The 20,052-nt window shown below is 47.5% G+C and overlaps 1 protein-coding gene across 5 annotated transcripts in view; it reads left to right on the top strand.

Annotated features, from left to right (window-relative positions):
- Positions 1 to 20,052, top strand: part of LOC121584877 (smoothelin-like) — a 100,198-nt gene that overhangs the window by 26,102 nt on the left and 54,044 nt on the right. For all 5 annotated transcript variants that reach the window (XM_045225687.1, XM_041901071.2, XM_045225688.1 and 2 more), the window contains exons 2-5: positions 12,444 to 12,607; positions 14,335 to 14,413; positions 14,661 to 14,739; positions 19,754 to 19,833. In XM_045225687.1, the coding sequence (XP_045081622.1) occupies positions 12,444 to 12,607; positions 14,335 to 14,413; positions 14,661 to 14,739; positions 19,754 to 19,833 (402 nt within the window). The remainder of the gene's footprint in view (positions 1 to 12,443; positions 12,608 to 14,334; positions 14,414 to 14,660; positions 14,740 to 19,753; positions 19,834 to 20,052) is intronic.

Raw genomic sequence — 20,052 nt, 5'->3', positions numbered from 1 at the left:
ATCAAGAAGGGAGGTGCAGAAGACTGAGGGAGAAAATTTCTGAAGGTTGTAGGGATGGGGATATGGCATGGAATGGAACCGTGTATCCTTGAACTCTCACAGTTTGCCTGTACACCAGAGGAGGCTGGTGGGAGGAGCCATCCTTTTTAGAGAGTTGGTCCAGACCATGTTTTCATTGCATAGACAGTGTCTATAGAAAGTCTACACCCCCCTTGGATTTCTTCAAATTTTGTGTTACAAAGTGGGATTAAAATTACCAAAAGTATGTGGACACGTGTTGTTGAACATCTCATTCATAAATCATGGGCATTAATATGGAGTTGGTCCCCCCTTTGCTTCTATAACAGCCTCAACTCTTCTGGGAAAGCTTTCCAGTAGATGTTGGAACATTGCTGTGGGGACTTGCTTCAATTCAGCCACAAGAGCATTAGTGAGGTCGGGCACTGATGTTGGGCTATTAGGTGTGGCTCGCAGTCTGCGTTCCAATTCATCCCAAAGGTGTTCGATGGGGTTGAGGTCAGGGCTCTGTGCAGGCCGTTCAAGTTCTTCCACACCGATCTCTACAAACCATTTCTGTATGGACCTTCCCAAACTGTTGCCACAAAGTTGGAAGCACAGAATCGTCTAGAATGTCATTGTATGCTGTAGCGTTAAGATTTCCTTCACTGGAACTAAGGGGCCCAGCCGAACTATGAAAAACAGACCCAGACAATTATTCCTACTCCACCAAACTTTACAATTGGCACTATGCATTGGGGCAGGTAGCGTTCTCCTGGCATCCGCCAAACCCAGATTCGTCAGTCGGACTGCCAGATGGTGAAGCGTGATTCATCACTCCAGAGAACTAGTTTCCAATGCTCCAGAGTCCAATGGCGGCGAGCTTTACACCACTCCAGCCGACGCTTGGCATTGCGCATGTTGATCTTAGGCTTGTGTGCGGCTGCTCGGCCATGGAAACCCATTTCATGAAGCTCCGGACAAACAGTTATTGTGCTGACGTTGCTTCCAGAGGCAGTTTGGAACTCTGTATTGAGTGTTGCAACCGAGGACAGACTATTTTTACGCGCTTCAGCACTCTGTGGTCCCTTTCTGTGAGCTTGTGTGGCCTACCACTTCGCGACTGAGCCATTGTTGCTCCTAGATGTTTCCACTTCACAGTAGCAGCACTTACAGTTGACCAGGGCAGCTCTAGCAGGGCAGAGATTTAACAAACTGACTTGTTGGAAAGGTGGCATCCTATCATGGTGCCACGTTGAAAGTCACTGAGCTCTTCTGTAAGGCCATTCTATTGCCAATGTTTACCTATGGAGATTGCATGGCTGTGTGCTTGATTTTATACACCTGTCAGCAACGGGTGTGGCTGAAATAGCCGAATCCACTAATTTGAATTTGAAACTTTTGTATGTATGTATGTATGTGTGTGTATATATATTGATTAGATAAGTATTCAACCCCCTGAGTCAATACATTAGAAACACCTTTGCCAGCGATTACAGCAGTCTTCTTGTGTAAGTCTCATAAGAGCTTTGCACACCTGTATTGTGCAATATTTGCCCATTTTTCTTTTCAAAATTCTTCAAGGTGTTGGCAATCATGGCTGAACAGCAATTTTCATGTCTTGCCATATACTGTACGTTCAAGCAGATTTAAGTCAAAACTGTAACTCAGCCACTCAGGAACATTCACTGTCTTCTTGTTAAGCAACTCCAGTGTAGATTTGGCTTTGTGTTGTAGGTTATTGTCCTGCTGAATGGAGAATTCCCCTCCCAGTGTTTGGTGTAAAGCAGACTGAAACAGGTTTTCCTCTAGGATTCTTCCTGTGCTTAGCTCCATCTGTTTCTTTTCATCCTGAACAACTCGGCAGTGTTTGCCGATGTCAAGCATACCCATACCATGATGCAGCCACCACCATGCTTGAAAATAAGGAGGCAGTTACTCAGTGATGTGTTGTTGGATTTGCCTCAAACATAAGGCTTTGCATTTAGGCCAAAAAGTGTGTTCCTCTGCCGTGTTTTATTTGCAGTATTACTTTAGTGCCTTGTTGCTTACATATGCATGTTTTGGAACATTTTTATTCTGTATATTTGTATTCTTCTTTTCACTGTCATTTAGGTCATTATTGTGGAGTCACTACAGTGTTGTTGATCCTTCCTCAGTTTTCCCTAAGCAGTTTCCTTTCTGTCCTGCAGCTCAGTTCAGAAAGACGACTGCATCTTTGATGTATCTGGGTGGTTTAATACATAATCAACAGCATAATCATTAACTTGACCATGCTTAAAGATATATTCCATGTCTGATTTGTTATCTACCAATCACTGCCCTTTATGAGGCTTTCGAAAAGCTCCCTGGTCTTTGTAGTTGAATCCTGTGCTTGAAATTCACTGAGTGAGTCCATATAACTTATGTGATTTGTTAAGTCAAATTCTACTTTAATTTAGACTTGCCTAAACAAAGGGAGTGAATACTTATGCAACGGCTATATTTTAGCTAATATTATTTAATTTTCACTTTGACATTATGCAGTGTTTTGTTTAGATCAATGACAAGAAATTACAATTAAATCTATTTCAATGCCACTTTATGATGCAATAAAAAGTTCAAGGGGGTGTAGACTTTCTATAGGCACTGTAGGTGTGTTTTGAAAGGGTTGGATTTGAACTTTGAAGATCTATGCCCACTCTCCAGGACTGAACCTACAGTGCAGATGGGGGCACTGACCTCACGTCAACACTCATGTCAGTGTGCCTCGGTAATGATTGACTACCTGCACATGCAACACTACCAGAACGTGACTGTACTTTAGACTCGAACACACCCAGCATGCTCAGGCCCAAGTGCAGATCACGCAATAGCATGAGGTCTCCGACCTTCTCTCAGTGCGTAATTACTCTCCCGTAGTGCTTTCCTTCATTGTAAGTCGCTCTGGATAAGAGCGTCTGCTAAATGACGTAAATGTAAATGTAATATCCTGTAGCCTCTGACACATACACACACACACACACACATTCCTGTATCTGCCCTCTCTTTATTAATGCTCACCAGAGTGGAAAGAGGGACACTGTTCCTCCTGGCCTGGCCTGGGCCTCTGACTGTCCTGCCATGTAGCTCTGAGTGGGGATATCTTTCCCCTTGCGTGGAACTTCCCTCACAACACAGGCCTGCATGAAGAGGATCCCTTTTCCCTCCCTCTTTCATCGCTTGTCCTCTCCCATCTCTCTTTCTTTCTCGCTAGGTCTTCCCCCTCTCCAGACAATGGCTGCACAGTATAGTGAGGTGCAGTCTGACCCTGTGTTCTGTATAGTGAGGTGTATAGTGTAGGTGTATAGTGAGGTGCAGTCTGACCCTGGGTTCTGTATAGTGAGGTGTATAGTGTAGGTGTATAGTGAGGTGCAGTCTGACCCTGGGTTCTGTATAGTGAGGTGTATAGTGTAGGTGTATAGTGAGGTGCAGTCTGACCCTGGGTTCTGTATAGTGAGGTGTATAGTGTAGGTGTATAGTGAGGTGCAGTCTGACCCTGGGTTCTGTATAGTGAGGTGTATAGTGAGGTACAGTCTGACCCTGGGTTCTGTTAGGTGTATAGTGTAGGTGTATAGTGAGGTGCAGTCTGACCCTGGGTTCTGTATAGTGAGGTGTATAGTGTAGGTGTATAGTGAGGTGCAGTCTGACCCTGGGTTCTGTATAGTGAGGTGTATAGTGTAGGTGTATAGTGAGGTGCAGTCTGACCCTGGGTTCTCCGGTACATATTAGAGGCCTTTATTTTGTGTGTAGTACTGTTTGTTTGTTTCTGTCTATCTCTCGGCTTGTGCCAGGCTGGCTTCCTCAGTAGCAGCTGGTAATCTGGTCAGGCTCTGACTCGCTCCGAGTGTCCTGTGCCCTTATAAGGACAAACTCTGGTCTAACACTGGAGTCTAAAGCAATGATCCGATCTGCTGCTTTGTCTGCACTCTAACCCCCGTGCTGGAAATTATTACACCCCCCCAACCACACACACACCATACACACAAACACCCACATACATTTTTAATTTTGTTTAGACATTTTTGTCTGTACTGGATGCCTGTTGAGCTCTTACTGGATGCCTGTCAGGATGCCTACCCAAAACACTCATTTTGATATACCTGTCAAATGAACTAGGCAAAAACAGTTGAACTGTAATTGAGAAATACTTTTTCATTTACAAAAAATTTACAGTCAAATTGTTACAACACAGCCTGAGGGTCTGTTGTGCTCTGAGACTGGGCTGGGAGGAGGAGGAGGAGGAGGAGGAGGAGGTGAGAGGGTTTCCTTGCAGACGTAGGCTGTGATGTAGCTAGAGTAACTGAAGACTGGAGTGGAGCAGCAGCAATGACGTTGCTCAGGTCGTGTGATTGTGAGTCACTCTGTATCATGGGGAGGCCGGTGGCTGGTCCTCCTCTGCCCTGACACACAGCAGAGAGACACTGTGTCTTTGTGGGTCTGCATGCCTGCCTGTCAGCTTACAGGGAGAGGGACCAGAGCAGGGCTATATGTCAGACTGCACTGAACATAAGTGTAGTGGCTCTGAGGTCAAGCCAGCAGCACTGTACTGTACTGCAGTGTATGTGATTGGAACACCCACATCTCAATGGATCCCTTGCCAAGCCGCTCTTAGTAGTGGTTGGTCCAAACGGTTTCTGACACTTGGCCATGCATAGAATTCTTTATAAATTTTTCAACTAAACCTTGACACTGTATATTTACTATAACTTTGTAACAAGCAAGCTGAAACTGCTGTTGAGATACAGTCCTCATCTGACCTCAGCCTGAGACTTAGCTATAAGGCTTTATTCTGTAGATAAGTAGTACACATTGTAACTAACAATGTGTTTCACATTGTTGTGGTGGTATGTGGGCTTGGACTGGTATGTAGCTGCTCTGGTTTGTTTTCCCTACTGTAGTGTTTCACCACAGGCAGGCAGAGACTGGCGTGGGCGGAGTGCTGGGTGCTGGGTGGTGGGCGCAGGGCGTCCTCAGGAGCCTTTCCCCAGCTGGTGGGCATTATGAACGGGTCCTAGTGCGCCATAATCACCATCTATTTTACCGTTATTGATTGAGCTACAGCTTAATGCCTTTATGGACAATTTGGGGTTTTTAATTCCATGGAGATTTCTTTCTTTGGTGGAAATGTGCTGTTAATCTACAGGAAGTTGACTCACAGAGGGCTGCATGCCTTAACGAGGCTGCTTATGAAAAAGTAGGAATGTTTGTGTTTTTTTATCCTCGTGTTTACCACAGTACATTTACAGAGTCATTTGACAGGTTTCCTGTGGGCCATTCAAACAGGGTTCCCAGCTTTGCTCATAACTTCAGAGCTTTGATGGAGGAAATGAAAAGTGTTGCATTTGTTTGCTACTTCAATAACCTACTTCGAGGCTGCATGGTAGAATCCGCTGGCTATCACAGGATTGCCTGCCTGCCCATCTTCCTCAACCTCTTCCCTCTTCTCTCCTGTCTGCGACCCCCCCCACCCCCCCGTCCTGTTTCCTAACACGTCACTCCTGGTGAATCAGGAGACTCCACCAAGGCCAGAGTTCAGTTTCCTGAGAGACTAATCTCTTGCACTTGACTCATGCACATTTCCTCCGGATGTCGTGAACTGTGATAGAGTTTTTTGGCTTCCTTCCTTCCCTTTCCACCAGTGTCACAGTGCTCAGTACAAAACAATCCGGTAGAGCGGAGTGCTCTTGGTCCAGCAGAGAGCTCTGTACAGGCTACAGAACATTCAGTACTGTGAGCATAGTGCCTTGGCTCAGGAAACGCTGTCTTCTCGATCAGTGTTGTTTGGTTTGACCAAAGTGACGGTTGGTAACCCAGGAACTACTGTGTTTCATTTTGAAAAATGCACATTGGTGGACCTGGCTAGACTTTCCTTCTTTCTCCCTTCTCTCCTGCCATGTTCCACTACAGTGGGTTCCCTGTGTATGGGTTATACACCTCTAGGAGTCCAAAGTCAAAGAACTCTGTTTGTGTTTCCGTGTCTGGTTCTTTAACAGTTATTTTGTGTTTATCTTGGCAGACGTCCAAGTGAAAGGTGTGTTTTATTTGCTCTATCATTACTCATAACCTTCCTGTACCGGCACAGTCATTGGCCTCCTGCCAACAGACAGTAATATCCTCGCCCCCGCATGTCTGGACCAATCAGGGTTGATGTTAGTTTAAGCCCTGTCAATTTATTGTCAAGTTGGAGGCTCTTTGGAACCCACCTGATGCTGTTACTTGGTAAAGTGCTTTGGGCATGGGGGAGTCCTGATGATCACAAATGATGGATTATGTTTCATCTTGTACCATCACCTTGTGATCTTAATCCCTGTCTGTCGGTTTGTGTTGGGCAGGATTGGGGTAATTAATCTGGACAGCTGGTAATGCCAGCCAGACCACCGTCCATCTCCAGTCCATCGCATGCTCTGTTCATCGGATTAATAACGTTTTTATGGCATTCTTCATCTTGGACTTGTTTTTTAAACTGATCATCAACAGAAATGTATGTAATTTGGAAGTATTTGATGAACTCCCTCCCACACAGGCAGTGTGTGGTGGAGTACTTGGTGTGCTTGATTCCTGCTCAAGCTGTAGCCTAGCTCTCACCTTTATTCTCTGATTTTTCTCTCAGGCTCCAGGCGCTTTCTTTGTTATCTGAAAAAATGTATAAATACATCTCTAAATCACTAAAAATAGATCACAAAATCCTGGTTAACAACTTGGCAGCGTATTGGGACATGTAATCAAATCATGGCATTCATGCAGCAATAAGCTCAATTGTGCAGTAAGGGAGAGCTGTTTGTGGTGTAAGTGTGTGAGAGAGAAACAGAGTGGAAGTGAGAACGTGTGTTTTCATTTCCTCCTCTTCCTTCTGCACCCTCGACCCTCTCCTACTCTGGCCATGCTTCCAGCCCATGTGTCATCTGTGTAGGCCTGTCTGTCTGTCTATCCCAGTGCCTGTGTGTAGCTGATTTCTCTCCTCTCTCTCCCCTCCTGAGTCAGCAGGAATGTGAGGAATGACCTGACCTTTCCCACCCTACTCGTCTGCCCATTTTTAGGCATGATCGACTTTCTCTTTTTCCTTCATTCCTCTCTCTCCTTCTGTCATTCTATCCCACCATTAACTACTAATGTATTTTGCCTCCCACCTCTCCTTCCCTCCCCCTCATTCATATCCTTTCTCCTCTCTTACCTTCTCTCTGTTTCTACTCCTCTTACACATTTTCTCCTCAGTCAGCTCAACACTCCAAATTTCTCCCAATTATATGGGAGACCCTTTGAGCAAGAGGCGCTTGGCTCTATATTCTACCAAACCACAGAGAGGCCTCGAATCCAGAGACCCCGTCCCTCCCCTGGAAGAGTACTGTACCTCCTCTGGTTCCTCCTTTACGATTCACAAGGCTGTTCATGGGTGGCCTGTTTGATCTCCAGTTTACAACACCCCCTGCCCTCACACTCCTACTGTAAGTTAGCACACTATGACATGCCTAGGCCATGTGGGCTGTTCTAGGAAAGTGTTAGGTCTCCCAGTGCAGTCTGTCTGCCAGAGGAAATGGAGCTCTTCATCCCTTGTGCGTTTGTTGACAGGTTCCTGCTGTAAATGCTGGAGTAGAGCTCTGCAACCTGTCATACCTGACAGAGGACTGCTTCCTCTCCTCCCTCTTCTCTCCCTTTTTGGTCTTAATTTAAGGTTAGGGTTAGGTATAAGGTAAGCAGTGTGGTTAAGGTTAGGGTTAGGTTTAAAGTCAGATTTTATGACTTTGTGGGTGTGCCGGCTAGTGACTACCCTGCAGAGCTGCCTCCAGTACATTAGTCATCCCAATAAATGCCAACCTGCTTAATGCAGTTGGCTTTCACGGCTTCTGTGTGTCACGATCGTCATTCATAGAGGAGGACCAAGGCGCAGCGTTGAATGCGAACATTTTATTTATTAGAATGATCACACGATCAAAACAACAAAACGAAAACGTGACGTCCCTGGTTACATAAACAAACCAACACGGAACAAGAAACCACAAATAATGAATGCCTAACGGCTACCTAAGTATGACTCCCAATCAGAGACAACGAGCTACAGCCGTCTCTGATTGGGAGCCACCCTGGCCAACATAGATATACAACAACTAGAACATAAACAAATGAAAACTCACACCCTGGCTCAACATACTAGAGTCCCCAGAGCCAGGGCGTGACAGTACCCCCCCCTAAAGGCGCGGACTCCGACCGCGCCAACCAAACTACAACAGGGAGGGACCGGGTGGGCACTCTGCCTCGGCGGCGGATCCGGCTCCGGACATGACCCCCACTCCTTCTCTAACCCCCCAAAGTACCCCTGGTCCGGTCTGGCCCTGCTGACCAGAGCTGAACTGAACACTGGTGGAGCGGGTTGCTCTAGCTCCGGCGTGACGCAGCACCTGACCGGTGCTGGACCCGCCACCGGTGGAACAGGCACGGGCCGTGCCGGACTGACGACGCACACCACTGGCTTGGTGTGGGGAGCAGGAGCGGGCTGGACCGGGCTGACGGAGCGCACCACTGACTTGGTGCGGGGAGCAGGAGCGGGCCGGACCGGGCTGACGGGCGCACCACTGACTTGGTGCGGGGAGCAGGAGCGGGCCGAGCCGGCTGGCGCAAACGCACCACTGACTTGGTGTGGGGAGCAGGAGCGGGCCGGACCGGGCTGACGAAGCGCACCACTGACTTGGTGCGGGGAGCAGGAGCGGGCCGAGCCGGGCTGACGAAACGCACCACTGACTTGGTGTGGGGAGCAGGAGCGGGCCGGACCGGGCTGACGAAGCGCACCACTGACTTGGTGCGGGGAGCAGGAACGGGCCGTGCCGGGCTGACGACGCGCACCACTGACTTGGTGCGGGGAGCAGGAACGGGCCGAAACAGGGCTGACGAAACGCACCACTGACTTGGTGCGGGGAGCAGGAATGGGCCGGACTGGGCTGGCGACGCGCACCACAGACTTGGTGCGGAGAGCAGGAACGGGCCGAACAGGGCTGACGAAACGCACCACAGACTTGGTGCGGGGAGCAGGAACAGGCCGGACCGTTCTGGGAACACACACCACTGGCCCTACGTGGGGATCAGGAACAGGCCGGACCGGACTGGCAACACACGCCAGTACCTCTCGCCGTGCCTCTACATCTTCCACCCCCTCTTCGACCAGTGGCCCCCGTAACCTGGCGGCCTCCTCTGCCAATCCGCTGGGCCGCTCTGCCGCGGTCTCCTGCTGGCCCCGTCGTCCACGGCGTTAGCCCCCTAAAAAATTTCTGGGCGTCTCCCCTACCCGTGGACCAGGTCTCCATGTCCCTCGCCAGCCTTTCGCCCTTCTGCCACAATGTCAAGCCCTTCTCTTCCTCACTCGGCTTGACCCAGTCGAGGAGGCGAAGGAGATCTGTTAGGGATCTCCCTGGCGATGGCTCCTGGACACGCTGCTTGGTCACATCTTGGTGGTTTCTTCTGTCACGATCGTCATTCATAGAGGAGGACCAAGGCGCAGCGTTGAATGCGAACATTTTATTTATTAGAATGATCACACGATCAAAACAACAAAACGAAAACGTGACGTCCCTGGTTACATAAACAAACCAACACGGAACAAGAAACCACAAATAATGAATGCCTAACGGCTACCTAAGTATGACTCCCAATCAGAGACAACGAGCTACAGCCATCTCTGATTGGGAGCCACCCTGGCCAACATAGATATACAACAACTAGAACATAAACAAATGAAAACTCACACCCTGAAAACAATTGAATGACAAAACACTTAAAGAATCCCTACTGTTGACCAATCACCGTCGAAGGGGTGTAGACTTCGGCTTGCCTCAAGAAAATTTTTTGTGTGCTCATCCTCAAGTTGCTCCATCTGTTAGAGGTGTTTTACTATACAGAGACAGGAAGTGTACATGTGTGCTCATCCTCAAGTTGCTCCATCTGTTAGAGGTGTACTGTGTGTGCCTGCACACATGTACACTTCCTGTCTCTGTATAGTAAAACACCTCTAACAGATGGAGCAACTTGAGGATGAGCACACAAAAAAATTTCTTGAGGCAAGCCGAAGTCTACACCCCTTCGACGGTGATTGGTCAACAGTAGGGATTCTTTAAGTGTTTTGTCATTCAATTGTTTTCATGCACATTTTTCACTTGAGAAATACTGCCCCAAACATCTTATTTAGATGTAAAATTGCGCGACTAAGAACTCCTCGGCAAAAACGTACAAATTAATGACAGATTTCTTGAGTTATCTTAGATTAATTCTGACTATTTTGAGTAAGTGTATACTGGTTACGATGTCTCAAAATGGACAAACAGTACTATTGCCGCTTTTTTCTCGTTTTTTCAAGTGAAGGTCTTTTAAGGGAGTATACGAGCACACTCATTCGGTTCGGCTAGGTTTCAGCCAGACTGAAGCATGCTAACACCTTCAGCCTGGCCCAGCCTCTCTCCTAGAGCCCAGTATGTTTACAGTCAGCCTGGCCCAGCCTCTCTCCTACAGCCCAGTAGGTTTACAGTCAGCCTGGCCCAGCCTCCTTCCTACAGCCCAGTAGGTTTACAGTCAGCCTGGCCTAGCCTCTCTCCTAGAGCCCAGTAGGTTTACAGTCAGCCTGGCCCAGCCTCTCTCCTAGAGCCCAGTAGGTTTACAGTCAGCCTGGCCCAGCCTCCCTCCTACAGCCCAGTAGGTTTGCAGTCAGCCTGGCCCAGCCTCCCTCCTACAGCCCAGTAGGTTTACAGTCAGCCTGGCCCAGCCTCCCTCCTACAGCCCAGTAGGTTTACAGTCAGCCTGGCCCAGCCTCTCTCCTAGAGCCCAGTAGGTTTACAGTCAGCCTGGCCCAGCCTCTCTCCTAGAGCCCAGTAGGTTTACAGTCCGCCTGGCCCAGCCTCCCTCCTACAGCCCAGTAGGTTTACAGTCAGCCTGGCCCAGCCTCCCTCCTAGAGCCCAGTAGGTTTACAGTCAGCCTGGCCCAGACTCTCCTACAGCCCAGTAGGTTTACAGTCAGCCTGGCCCAGACTCTCTCCTAGAGCCCAGTAGGTTTACAGTCCGCCTGGCCCAGCCTCCCTCCTACAGCCCAGTAGGTTTACAGTCAGCCTGGCCCAGCCTCCCTCCTAGAGCCCAGTAGGTTTACAGTCAGCCTGGCCCAGACTCTCTCCTACAGCCCAGTAGGTTTACAGTCAGCCTGGCCCAGCCTCTCTCCTAGAGCCCAGTAGGTTTACAGTCAGCCTGGCCCAGCCTCCCTACTACAGCCCAGTAGGTTTACAGTCAGCCTGGCCCAGCCTCTCCTACAGCCCTGTAGGTTTACAGTCAGCCTGGCCCAGACTCTCTCCTAGAGCCCAGTAGGTTTACAGTCAGCCTGGCCCAGCCTCCCTCCTACAGCCCAGTAGGTTTACAGTCAGCCTGGCCCAGCCTCCCTCCTAGAGCCCAGTAGGTTTACAGTCAGCCTGGCCCAGCCTCTCTCCTAGAGCCCAGTAGGTTTACAGTCAGCCTGGCCCAGCCTCTCTCCTACAGCCCATTAGCTCAGCAGCAGCTGGGAGACTGTCTGTTTCTCATCCTCTGCTCCATGCTCAGGTCGTCCTCACTTTGTGCTTTATTGAAGTTAAATCACTTGTCACCAAACTATAAAACCTCATATAAGCCCCACTGACCCCATGACTCCCCACCACACTGTGGAAGCTAAGCCACGGCCCAACTGCAGCAACAGCACAACGCTGCCTGGCTCTCACAGAGCAATATACTACTGACACTTCCTTCTGCTCACTCTCCATGTTAAACCTCCTTTTGATTATTTAAGAAAGCAGGGAATTATTTATTATTATTATTTAAGTTTCCCATGGCAGGCTGGGGAGAAGAGAAGAGGGTAGGGCCTGTTTCCCATGGCAGGCTGGGGAGAAGAGAAGAGGGTAGGGCCTGTTTCCCAAGGCAGGCTGGGGAGAAGAGAAGAGGGTAGGGCCTGTTTCCCAAGGCAGGCTGGGGAGAAGAGAAGAGGGTAGGGCCTGTTTCCCAAGGCAGGCTGGGGAGAAGAGAAGAGGGTAGGGCCTGTTTCCCAAGGCAGGCTGGGGAGAAGAGAAGAGGGTAGGGCCTGTTTCCCATGGAGGGACTGGGATGAACTTGAAGAGGCTGTTCCAGAGGGGCTCCGCCTGCCCTGCCCTGCCCTGCCCTGCCCTGCCCTGCCCTGCCCTGCCCTGCCCTGCCCTGCCTGCCCTGCCCTGCCTGCCACAGTGGTTTGGCTTTACAGGGCAGAGGGCATAAAGTGATATAAGCAGATTCAATATAATTCCAATGCAAGAACCCCCCCATAATTGTGCCACCTCACCGATTTCAACTGCCCCCTTAGTGACATTATCCTGGTGCTGGGTCTATCTATTAGATGTGTGTGTCCCAATGTGCTTGCTCTCCATTGCTGACACTCCTGCTCTTCCCCTCTGTGTGTGTAGCTGGATGGGACGATGGACCTGGATGAGCGACGGCTGATCCGTTCAGCCATCAGAGAGCTGAGGAGGAGAGAGATAGAGGACATGGAGGCAGCCCTGGCCAGCAAACGCTTCCGGCCCAAACACCTCAACCAGAATGATGACAAAGAGAACCAACTCACAAATAGGTGAGCCTCCTGAATCTGAATACACACACTTGCACATGTGCACACAGACCCATTACCCATGACAGATTGTGCCAGTCCAGATGAGCTGCCTGGAAACTCTGAGACAACAAGCACACAAACCCAGATGCAGCACTCCCTCTCCTTCTCCAGGGAGGCCTTCTGGGAAGTTGAGCCATAACACTGCAGATCTGGAAAAACCATGACAGGGAGTCCATAAAAACAGGGGAGGTGGAAGAACTCATTTGCAATTTTTCATTATGCAAATACACACCTGTGTAGGCATAACGTTGAATAATAATTGGTATGTACTGTATGTATTCTCATACATTTACTCATACCTTTAATGTGATATTCCTAACAGGATCACTGTCATGTAGCCTACAGACAAATGCACACCCATTCTATTAGGTGCCTACCAGCCATATCCCTGGAGGTAAAGACGTCAATACAGTCGTTTGCGGGTATTTTATTTATTTGTATTTCATTAGTGTTTATTGACCCGTTACAGCAGGCTTGAACGTTTTACCGGTTCAGCGATGCGCAGCCGCCAGGACCCGTCACGCCACGTAGCCATAGCAGACGGAAAAACTGACGACTCTGCAGTCGTCGTCTCCTGTCGCCTCCTGTCATCTGTTTATTACACCAGTTTGTTTTTCATTAGAATCCAATTAGAAACAGGACTAACAGGATAACAACATCCCTTTGTGTGCCAATCATCATCATTGTACTTTTTATTAGTTTTCATTGGGCTGTAATGGTAGTGAGTGAGTTCAGGCTGGAGCGTCTAGGCCGAGCCCTGTGGGCCATGCTGGCTTGCTGCTCCTCTCTGCTAATTAATGACTGTCTTTACTACAGCAGCTTTACTGCAGCCAGCCAGGAAGGGCCCCAGCAGACAGCTGCTCCTAGTTGACTCCTGTTCTGGGCTGCACTTCAGACTTCACAGATCCACAACATGAGGAGGACACTGGCCCTCCTACATCTCTACTCCTACTGGATCACATTAGGAACAATGACTGTTAAATGAGTTCCGTTTGCTGGGTAGTTGGATTACTTGGGTTACAAAAATAACAGAGGTGCCCCTTTTTAAAGGTGGAAGAATATGTCTATTAACCACATGCATGCACGTGTCCGTACAGGCTCACACACACACACACACACACACACACACACACACACACACACACACACACACACACACCACCACAGAAAGCCTCCTGAAAGCAACATTATCCTTTTCGACTCACTGCAGGAATGTAAAATATTATATTCCAAGTTCCACACATCCTCCAATCCCAATGAGGCGAGGAGAGAGGGAAAGAGAGGGGGAATGAGTCAGAGAGGAAGAGAAAAAGAGGCAGAGAGATGGAGAGATATATGAGGATCGAGAGGCGGAATAAGTTTTTGCCAGGCTATGTGCTTCTCTCTCCTTTACGTGTCTATCATGCGGTCACTTTTTCCAGGCTGGATTTGGGAATCTTTTTCTCCGAAAAAAATGTTTTCTTCCCGGCCAAGACAATCTGTCTGGCGTCTTGAATTACTCCACCGCCTGCCCGTCACACGCTAGTGGAGCCAGTGAGGCCCACAACACTGCAGGATGCCTCTGAATGTGGATTACACCGCCCTTCTGGCAACCCTAACACGTGTACAGGGTCAAGCATCACCAACTACCATAAAAGCAGCACTCTGATGTGTCAGTGTGTGTTTCTGTTTGTGTGTCTGTATCTCAGGTCAGATTCGGGTGACTCCCTAAACGTGCTCGCTGTGAAACTACAAACCATCCAGGACATTGAGGAACTGACTGGACTGGTGAGGACAGTGATGTACACCACACACATTACTTGTGAATTTACAGTTAGACATCAATATCAATCTTTCACAAACCTCCATGCACATACTGCCCTAGATTAGTAAATACATGACAAGTCAGCCAGTCTCGCTCATCCGTTTCTGTATCTCTCTATGTGGCCCTCTGAGTTTGTCTCCCCATCCACATGAATGGTTCTGAGCATCACTCTCCCTGTGTTGTGATGGCTGTCCTGTCTGTGTGTTCCAGCTACGCGGGGCCACTGCATATGAGGAGAGGAAACTGATCAGAGCTGCCATCCGCCGCCTCCGAGACGAGGAGCAGCAGGGTGAGTACAGAGGAGGAGGAGAAGGAGCTGGAGGTAGAGGAGAAGGAGAAGGAACAGAGAGGAGGTAGAGGAGAAGGAGAAGGAACAGAGAGGAGCTGGAGGTAGAGGAGGAGGAGAAGGAACAGAGAGGAGCTGGAGGTAGAGGAGGAGGAGAAGGAACAGAGAGGAGCTGGAGGTAGAGGAGGAGGAGAAGGAACAGAGAGGAGCTGGAGGTAGAGGAGGAGGAGAAGGAACAGAGAGGAGCTGGAGGTAGAGGAGGGGAGAAGGAACAGAGAGGAGCTGGAGGTAGAGGAGGAGGAGAAGGAACAGAGAGGAGCTGGAGGTAGAGGAGGAGGAGAAGGAACAGAGAGGAGCTGGAGGTAGAGGAGGAGGAGAAGGAACAGAGAGGAGCTGGAGGTAGAGGAGGGGGAGAAGGAACAGAGAGGAGGTGGAGGTAGAGGAGGGGGAGAAGGAACAGAGAGGAGCTGGAGGTAGAGGAGGGGGAGAAAGAACAGAGGAGCTGGAGGTAGAGGAGGGGGAGAAGGAACAGAGAGGAGGTGGAGGAGGAGGAGAAGGAACAGAGAGGAGCACACATACAGTACACACATCCCTGCTAGCATACAACACTCCCCTGCTACCTGTTAAGTAGAAGGACATGTTAGGATACTACTCTCTAATAATCCTGTCCCCTGTTGCCCAGAGGTTCTCCCTTTCTCGTCCTCACTCTATTTCCACCCTTTTGTTCTCTGTCCTTCTCACCCCCTCTGGCTTGTTCATTCAGTAGTAAGCTCCTGTCATGACAAATTAAACCACTTTAGCTTCTCCATAAGTATGTCTCACTCTCAGCTCCCATTGGAGATTTGTTAGGTTTGGATCCTCTCCCCCCTCATCAGTCAGTACTCAGTCATCACCAAGCCACCTTTTTTTAAAGGTTTTAATTTAATTTAAATATTTTTTTAGGGGGTAGATCAGCTTTAATATTGCAGATAGATTATAACTTCCATCAATGTAATTGTCTGCATCACTTCCAATCCCCCATATGTTTTTTTCTCTCGCAAATATATATATATACATGTGTGTGTATGTGTATGTATATATATATACACAGTGGGGAGAACAAGTATTTGATACACTGCCGATTTTGCAGGTTTTCCTACTTACAAAGCATGTAGAGGTCTGTAATTTTTTATCATAGGTACACTTCAACTGTGAGAGATGGAATCTAAAACAAAAATCCAGAATATCACATTGTATGATTTTTAAGTAAGGAATTTGCAGTTTATTGCATGACATAAGTATTTGATACATCAGAAAAGCAGAACTTAATATTTGGTACAGAAACCTTTGTTTGCAATTACAGAGATCATACGTTTCCTGTTGGTCTTGACCAGGTTTGCACACACTGCAGCAGGGATTTTGGCCCACTCCTCCATACAGACCTTCTCCAGATCCTTCAGGTTTTGGGGCTGTCGCTGGGCAATACGGACTTTCAGCTCCCTCCAAAGATTTTCTATTGGGTTCAGGTCTGGAGACTGGCTAGGCCACTCCAGGACCTTGAGATGCTTCTTACGGAGCCACTTCTTAGTTGCCCTGGCTGTGTGTTTTGGGTCGTTGTCATGCTGGAAGACCCAGCCACGACCCATCTTCAATGCTCTTACTGAGGGAAGGAGGTTGTTGGCCAAGATCTCGCGATACATGGCCCCATCCATCCTCCCTTCAATACGGTGCAGTCGTCCTGTCCCCTTTGCAGAAAAGCATCCCCAAAGAATGATGTTTCCACCTCCATGCTTCACGGTTGGGATGGTGTTCTTGGGGTTGTACTCATCCTTCTTCTTCCTCCAAACACGGCGAGTGGAGTTTAGACAAAAAAGCTCTATTTTTGTCTCATCAGACCACATGACCTTCTCCCATTCCTCCTCTGGATCATCCAGATGGTCATTGGCAAACTTCAGACGGGCCTGGACATGCGCTGGCTTGAGCAAGGGGACCTTGCGTGCGCTGCAGGATTTTAATCCATGACGGCGTAGTGTGTTACTAATGATTTTCTTTGAGACTGTGGTCCCAGCTCTCTTCAGGTCATTGACCTGGTCCTGCCGTGTAGTTCTGGGCTGATCCCTCACCTTCCTCATGATCATTGATGCCCCACAAGGTGAGATCTTGCATGGAGCCCCAGACCGAGGGTGATTGACAGTCATCTTGAACTTCTTCAATTTTCTAATAATTGCGCCAGCAGTTGTTGCCTTCACCAAGCTGCTTGCCTATTGTCCTGTAGCCCATCCCAGCCTTGTGCAGGTCTACAATTTTATCCCTGATGTCCTTACACAGCTCTCTGGTCTTGGCCATTGTGGAGAGGTTGGAGTCTGTTTGATTGAGTGTGTGGACAGGTGCTTTTATACAGGTAACGAGTTCAAACAGGTGCAGTTAATACAGGTAATGAGTGGAGAACAGGAGGGCTTCTTAAAGAAAAACTAACAGGTCTGTGAGAGCCGGAATTCTTACTGGTTGGTAGGTGATCAAATACTTATGTCATGCAATAAAATGCAAATTAATTACTTAAAAATCATACAATGTGATTTTCTGGATTTTTGTTTTAGATTCCCTCTCTCACAGTTGAAGTGTACCTATGATAAAAATTACAGACCTCTGCATGCTTTGTAAGTAGGAAAACCTGCAGAATCGGCAGTGTATCAAATACTTGTTCTCCCCACTGTGTGTGTGTGTGTGTATATATGTATATATATATATATATATATATATATATATATATATATATATATATATATATATATATATATATATATATATATATATATATATATATATATATATATATATATATACACACACACACAGTGAGGAAAAAAGTATTTGATCCCCTGCTGATTTTGTACGTTTACCCACTGACAAAGATAAGATCAGTCTATAATTTTAATGGTAGGTTTATTTGAACAGTGAGAGACAGAATAACAACAAAGAAAATCCAGAAAAACGCATGTAAATGTTTTTATAAATTGATTAGCATTTTAATGAGGGAAATAATTATTTGACCCCTCTGCAAAACATGACTTAGTACTACTTAAACATGACTTAGTACTTGGTGGCAAAACCCTTGTTGGCAATCACAGAGGTCAGACGTTTCTTGTAGTTGGCCACCAGGTTTGCACACATCTCAGGAGGGATTTTGTCCCACTCCTCTTTGCAGATCTTCTCCAAGTCATTAAGGTTTCGAGGCTGACGTTTGGCAACTCGAACCTTCAGCTCCCTCCACAGATTTTCTATGGGATTAAGGTCTGGAGACTGGCTAGGCCACTCCAGGACCTTAATGTGCTTCTTCTTGAGCCACTCCTTTGTTGCCTTGGCCGTGTGTTTTGGGTCATTGTCATGCTGGAATACCCACCCACGACCCATTTTCAATGCCCTGGCTGAGGGAAGGAGGTTCTCACCCAAGATTTGATGGTACATGGCCCTCGTCCATCGTCCCTTTGATGCGGTGAAGTTGTCCTGTCCCCTTAGCAGAAAAACACCCCCAAAGCATAATGTTTCCACCTCCATGTTTGACGGTGGCGATGGTGTTCTTGGGGTCATAGGCAGCATTCCTCCTCCTCCAAACACAGCGAGTTGATTTGATGCCAAAGAGCTCGATTTTGGTCTCATCTGACCACAACACTTTCACCCAGTTCTCCTCTGAATCATTCAGATGTTCATTGGCAAACTTCAGACGGGCATGTATATGTGCTTTCTTGAGCAGGGGGACCTTGCGGGCGCTGCACGATTTCAGTACTTCACGGCGTAGTGTGTTACCAATTGTTTTCTTGGTGACTATGGTCCCAGCTGCCTTGAGATCATTGACAAGATCCTCCCGTGTAGTTCTGGGCTGATTCCTCACCGTTCTCATGATCATTGCAACTCCACGAGGTGAGATCTTGCATGGAGCCCCAGGCCAAGGGAGATTGCCAGTTATTTTGTGTTTCTTCCATTTGCGAATAATCGTACCAACTGTTGTCACCTTCTCACCAAGCTGCTTGGCGATGGTCTTGTAGCCCATTCCAGCCTTTTGTAGGTCTACAATCTTGTCCCTGACATCCTAGGAGCGCTCTTTGGTCTTGGCCATGGTGGAGAGTTTGGAATCTGATTGATTGATTGCTTCTGTGGACAGGTGACTTTTATACAGGTAACAAGCTGAGATTAGGAGCACTCCCTTTAAGAGTGTGCTCCTAATCTCAGCTCGTTACCTGTATAAAAGACACCTGGGAGCCAGAAATCTTTCTGATTGAGAGGGGGTCAAATACTTATTTCCCTCATTAAAATCAATTTATAACATTTTTGATATGCGTTTTTCTGGATTTTTCTGTTGTTATTTTGTCTCTCACTGTTCAAGTAAACCTACCATTAAAATTATAGACAGATCATTTCTTTGTCAGTGGGCAAACGTACAAAATTAGCATAAATATGGAAGTTACAATCTATCTGCAATATTAAAGCTGATCTACCACCTAAAAAAAAAAAAAAGACAAAAAAAAAAAGAGGTGGCTTGTTTGGTTATTCTGGTGATGACTGAGTACATGTATATACATGCATGCATACATACATACATACATACATACATACATACATATCCTTTAAAAAATATATATTTCCCTTTATTACTTTCCAACCCCACCACCCCTTCCCTAATTGGAGTAAACTGGACATAGTCAATTTTACAATAATTATATTTTGTTTGTTTTTACTCCTCAACTTCCTCTACCCTCAACCGCTCCGATCATTTTCATGATGTCCATCCGGTTTGCTTCTATATGCCATATCTGTGCTCTTTCACAAAAGCTCTCAACTTATAACCTATATACTTATTATGGACACAGTATGCTTACATTATTAGTTATCTTGTTGTTATTAGTTGTTGTTAGTTGTTATTAGTCCCATCCTTCAACTCCATTCAACACCACCCATCTTTCTTCCAACTCAAGATGTGTGGCTATAGCTGTGGCATGTATATGTGTTCTGTGTAACCAGTTGGCTGTGGTGTGTGTTTCAGGTACGGGGCAGAAATGGTGGACCACTGGCCGATGCCTGGAGTCTGAGGGCCTGGATCTCCAAAACAGCCTGGGAGCAGGGGTGAGTCCTGGGAGGGAGGTGTATGTATGTATATGTGTGTGTGTGTGTGTGTGTGAGAGAGGTGGAATGACAAGCAGGTTTGATTATGACAGCTGTATGAAATATAGATAAACGGCAAGGTGATGAACTGATTGGGGCTGCGATCTCACTGGCTGTCGTGTTCAATGCCTCAAACTTTTTTATAGAAGAGAGATCATGTTGCAACTTACACGTCAACTT

Source organism: Coregonus clupeaformis, chromosome 16, assembly GCF_020615455.1.
Source record: "Coregonus clupeaformis isolate EN_2021a chromosome 16, ASM2061545v1, whole genome shotgun sequence".
Taxonomy (NCBI): domain Eukaryota; kingdom Metazoa; phylum Chordata; class Actinopteri; order Salmoniformes; family Salmonidae; genus Coregonus; species Coregonus clupeaformis.
Note: the sequence above shows the minus strand (reverse complement) of the source record. Positions and strands in the feature narration are given on the sequence as shown.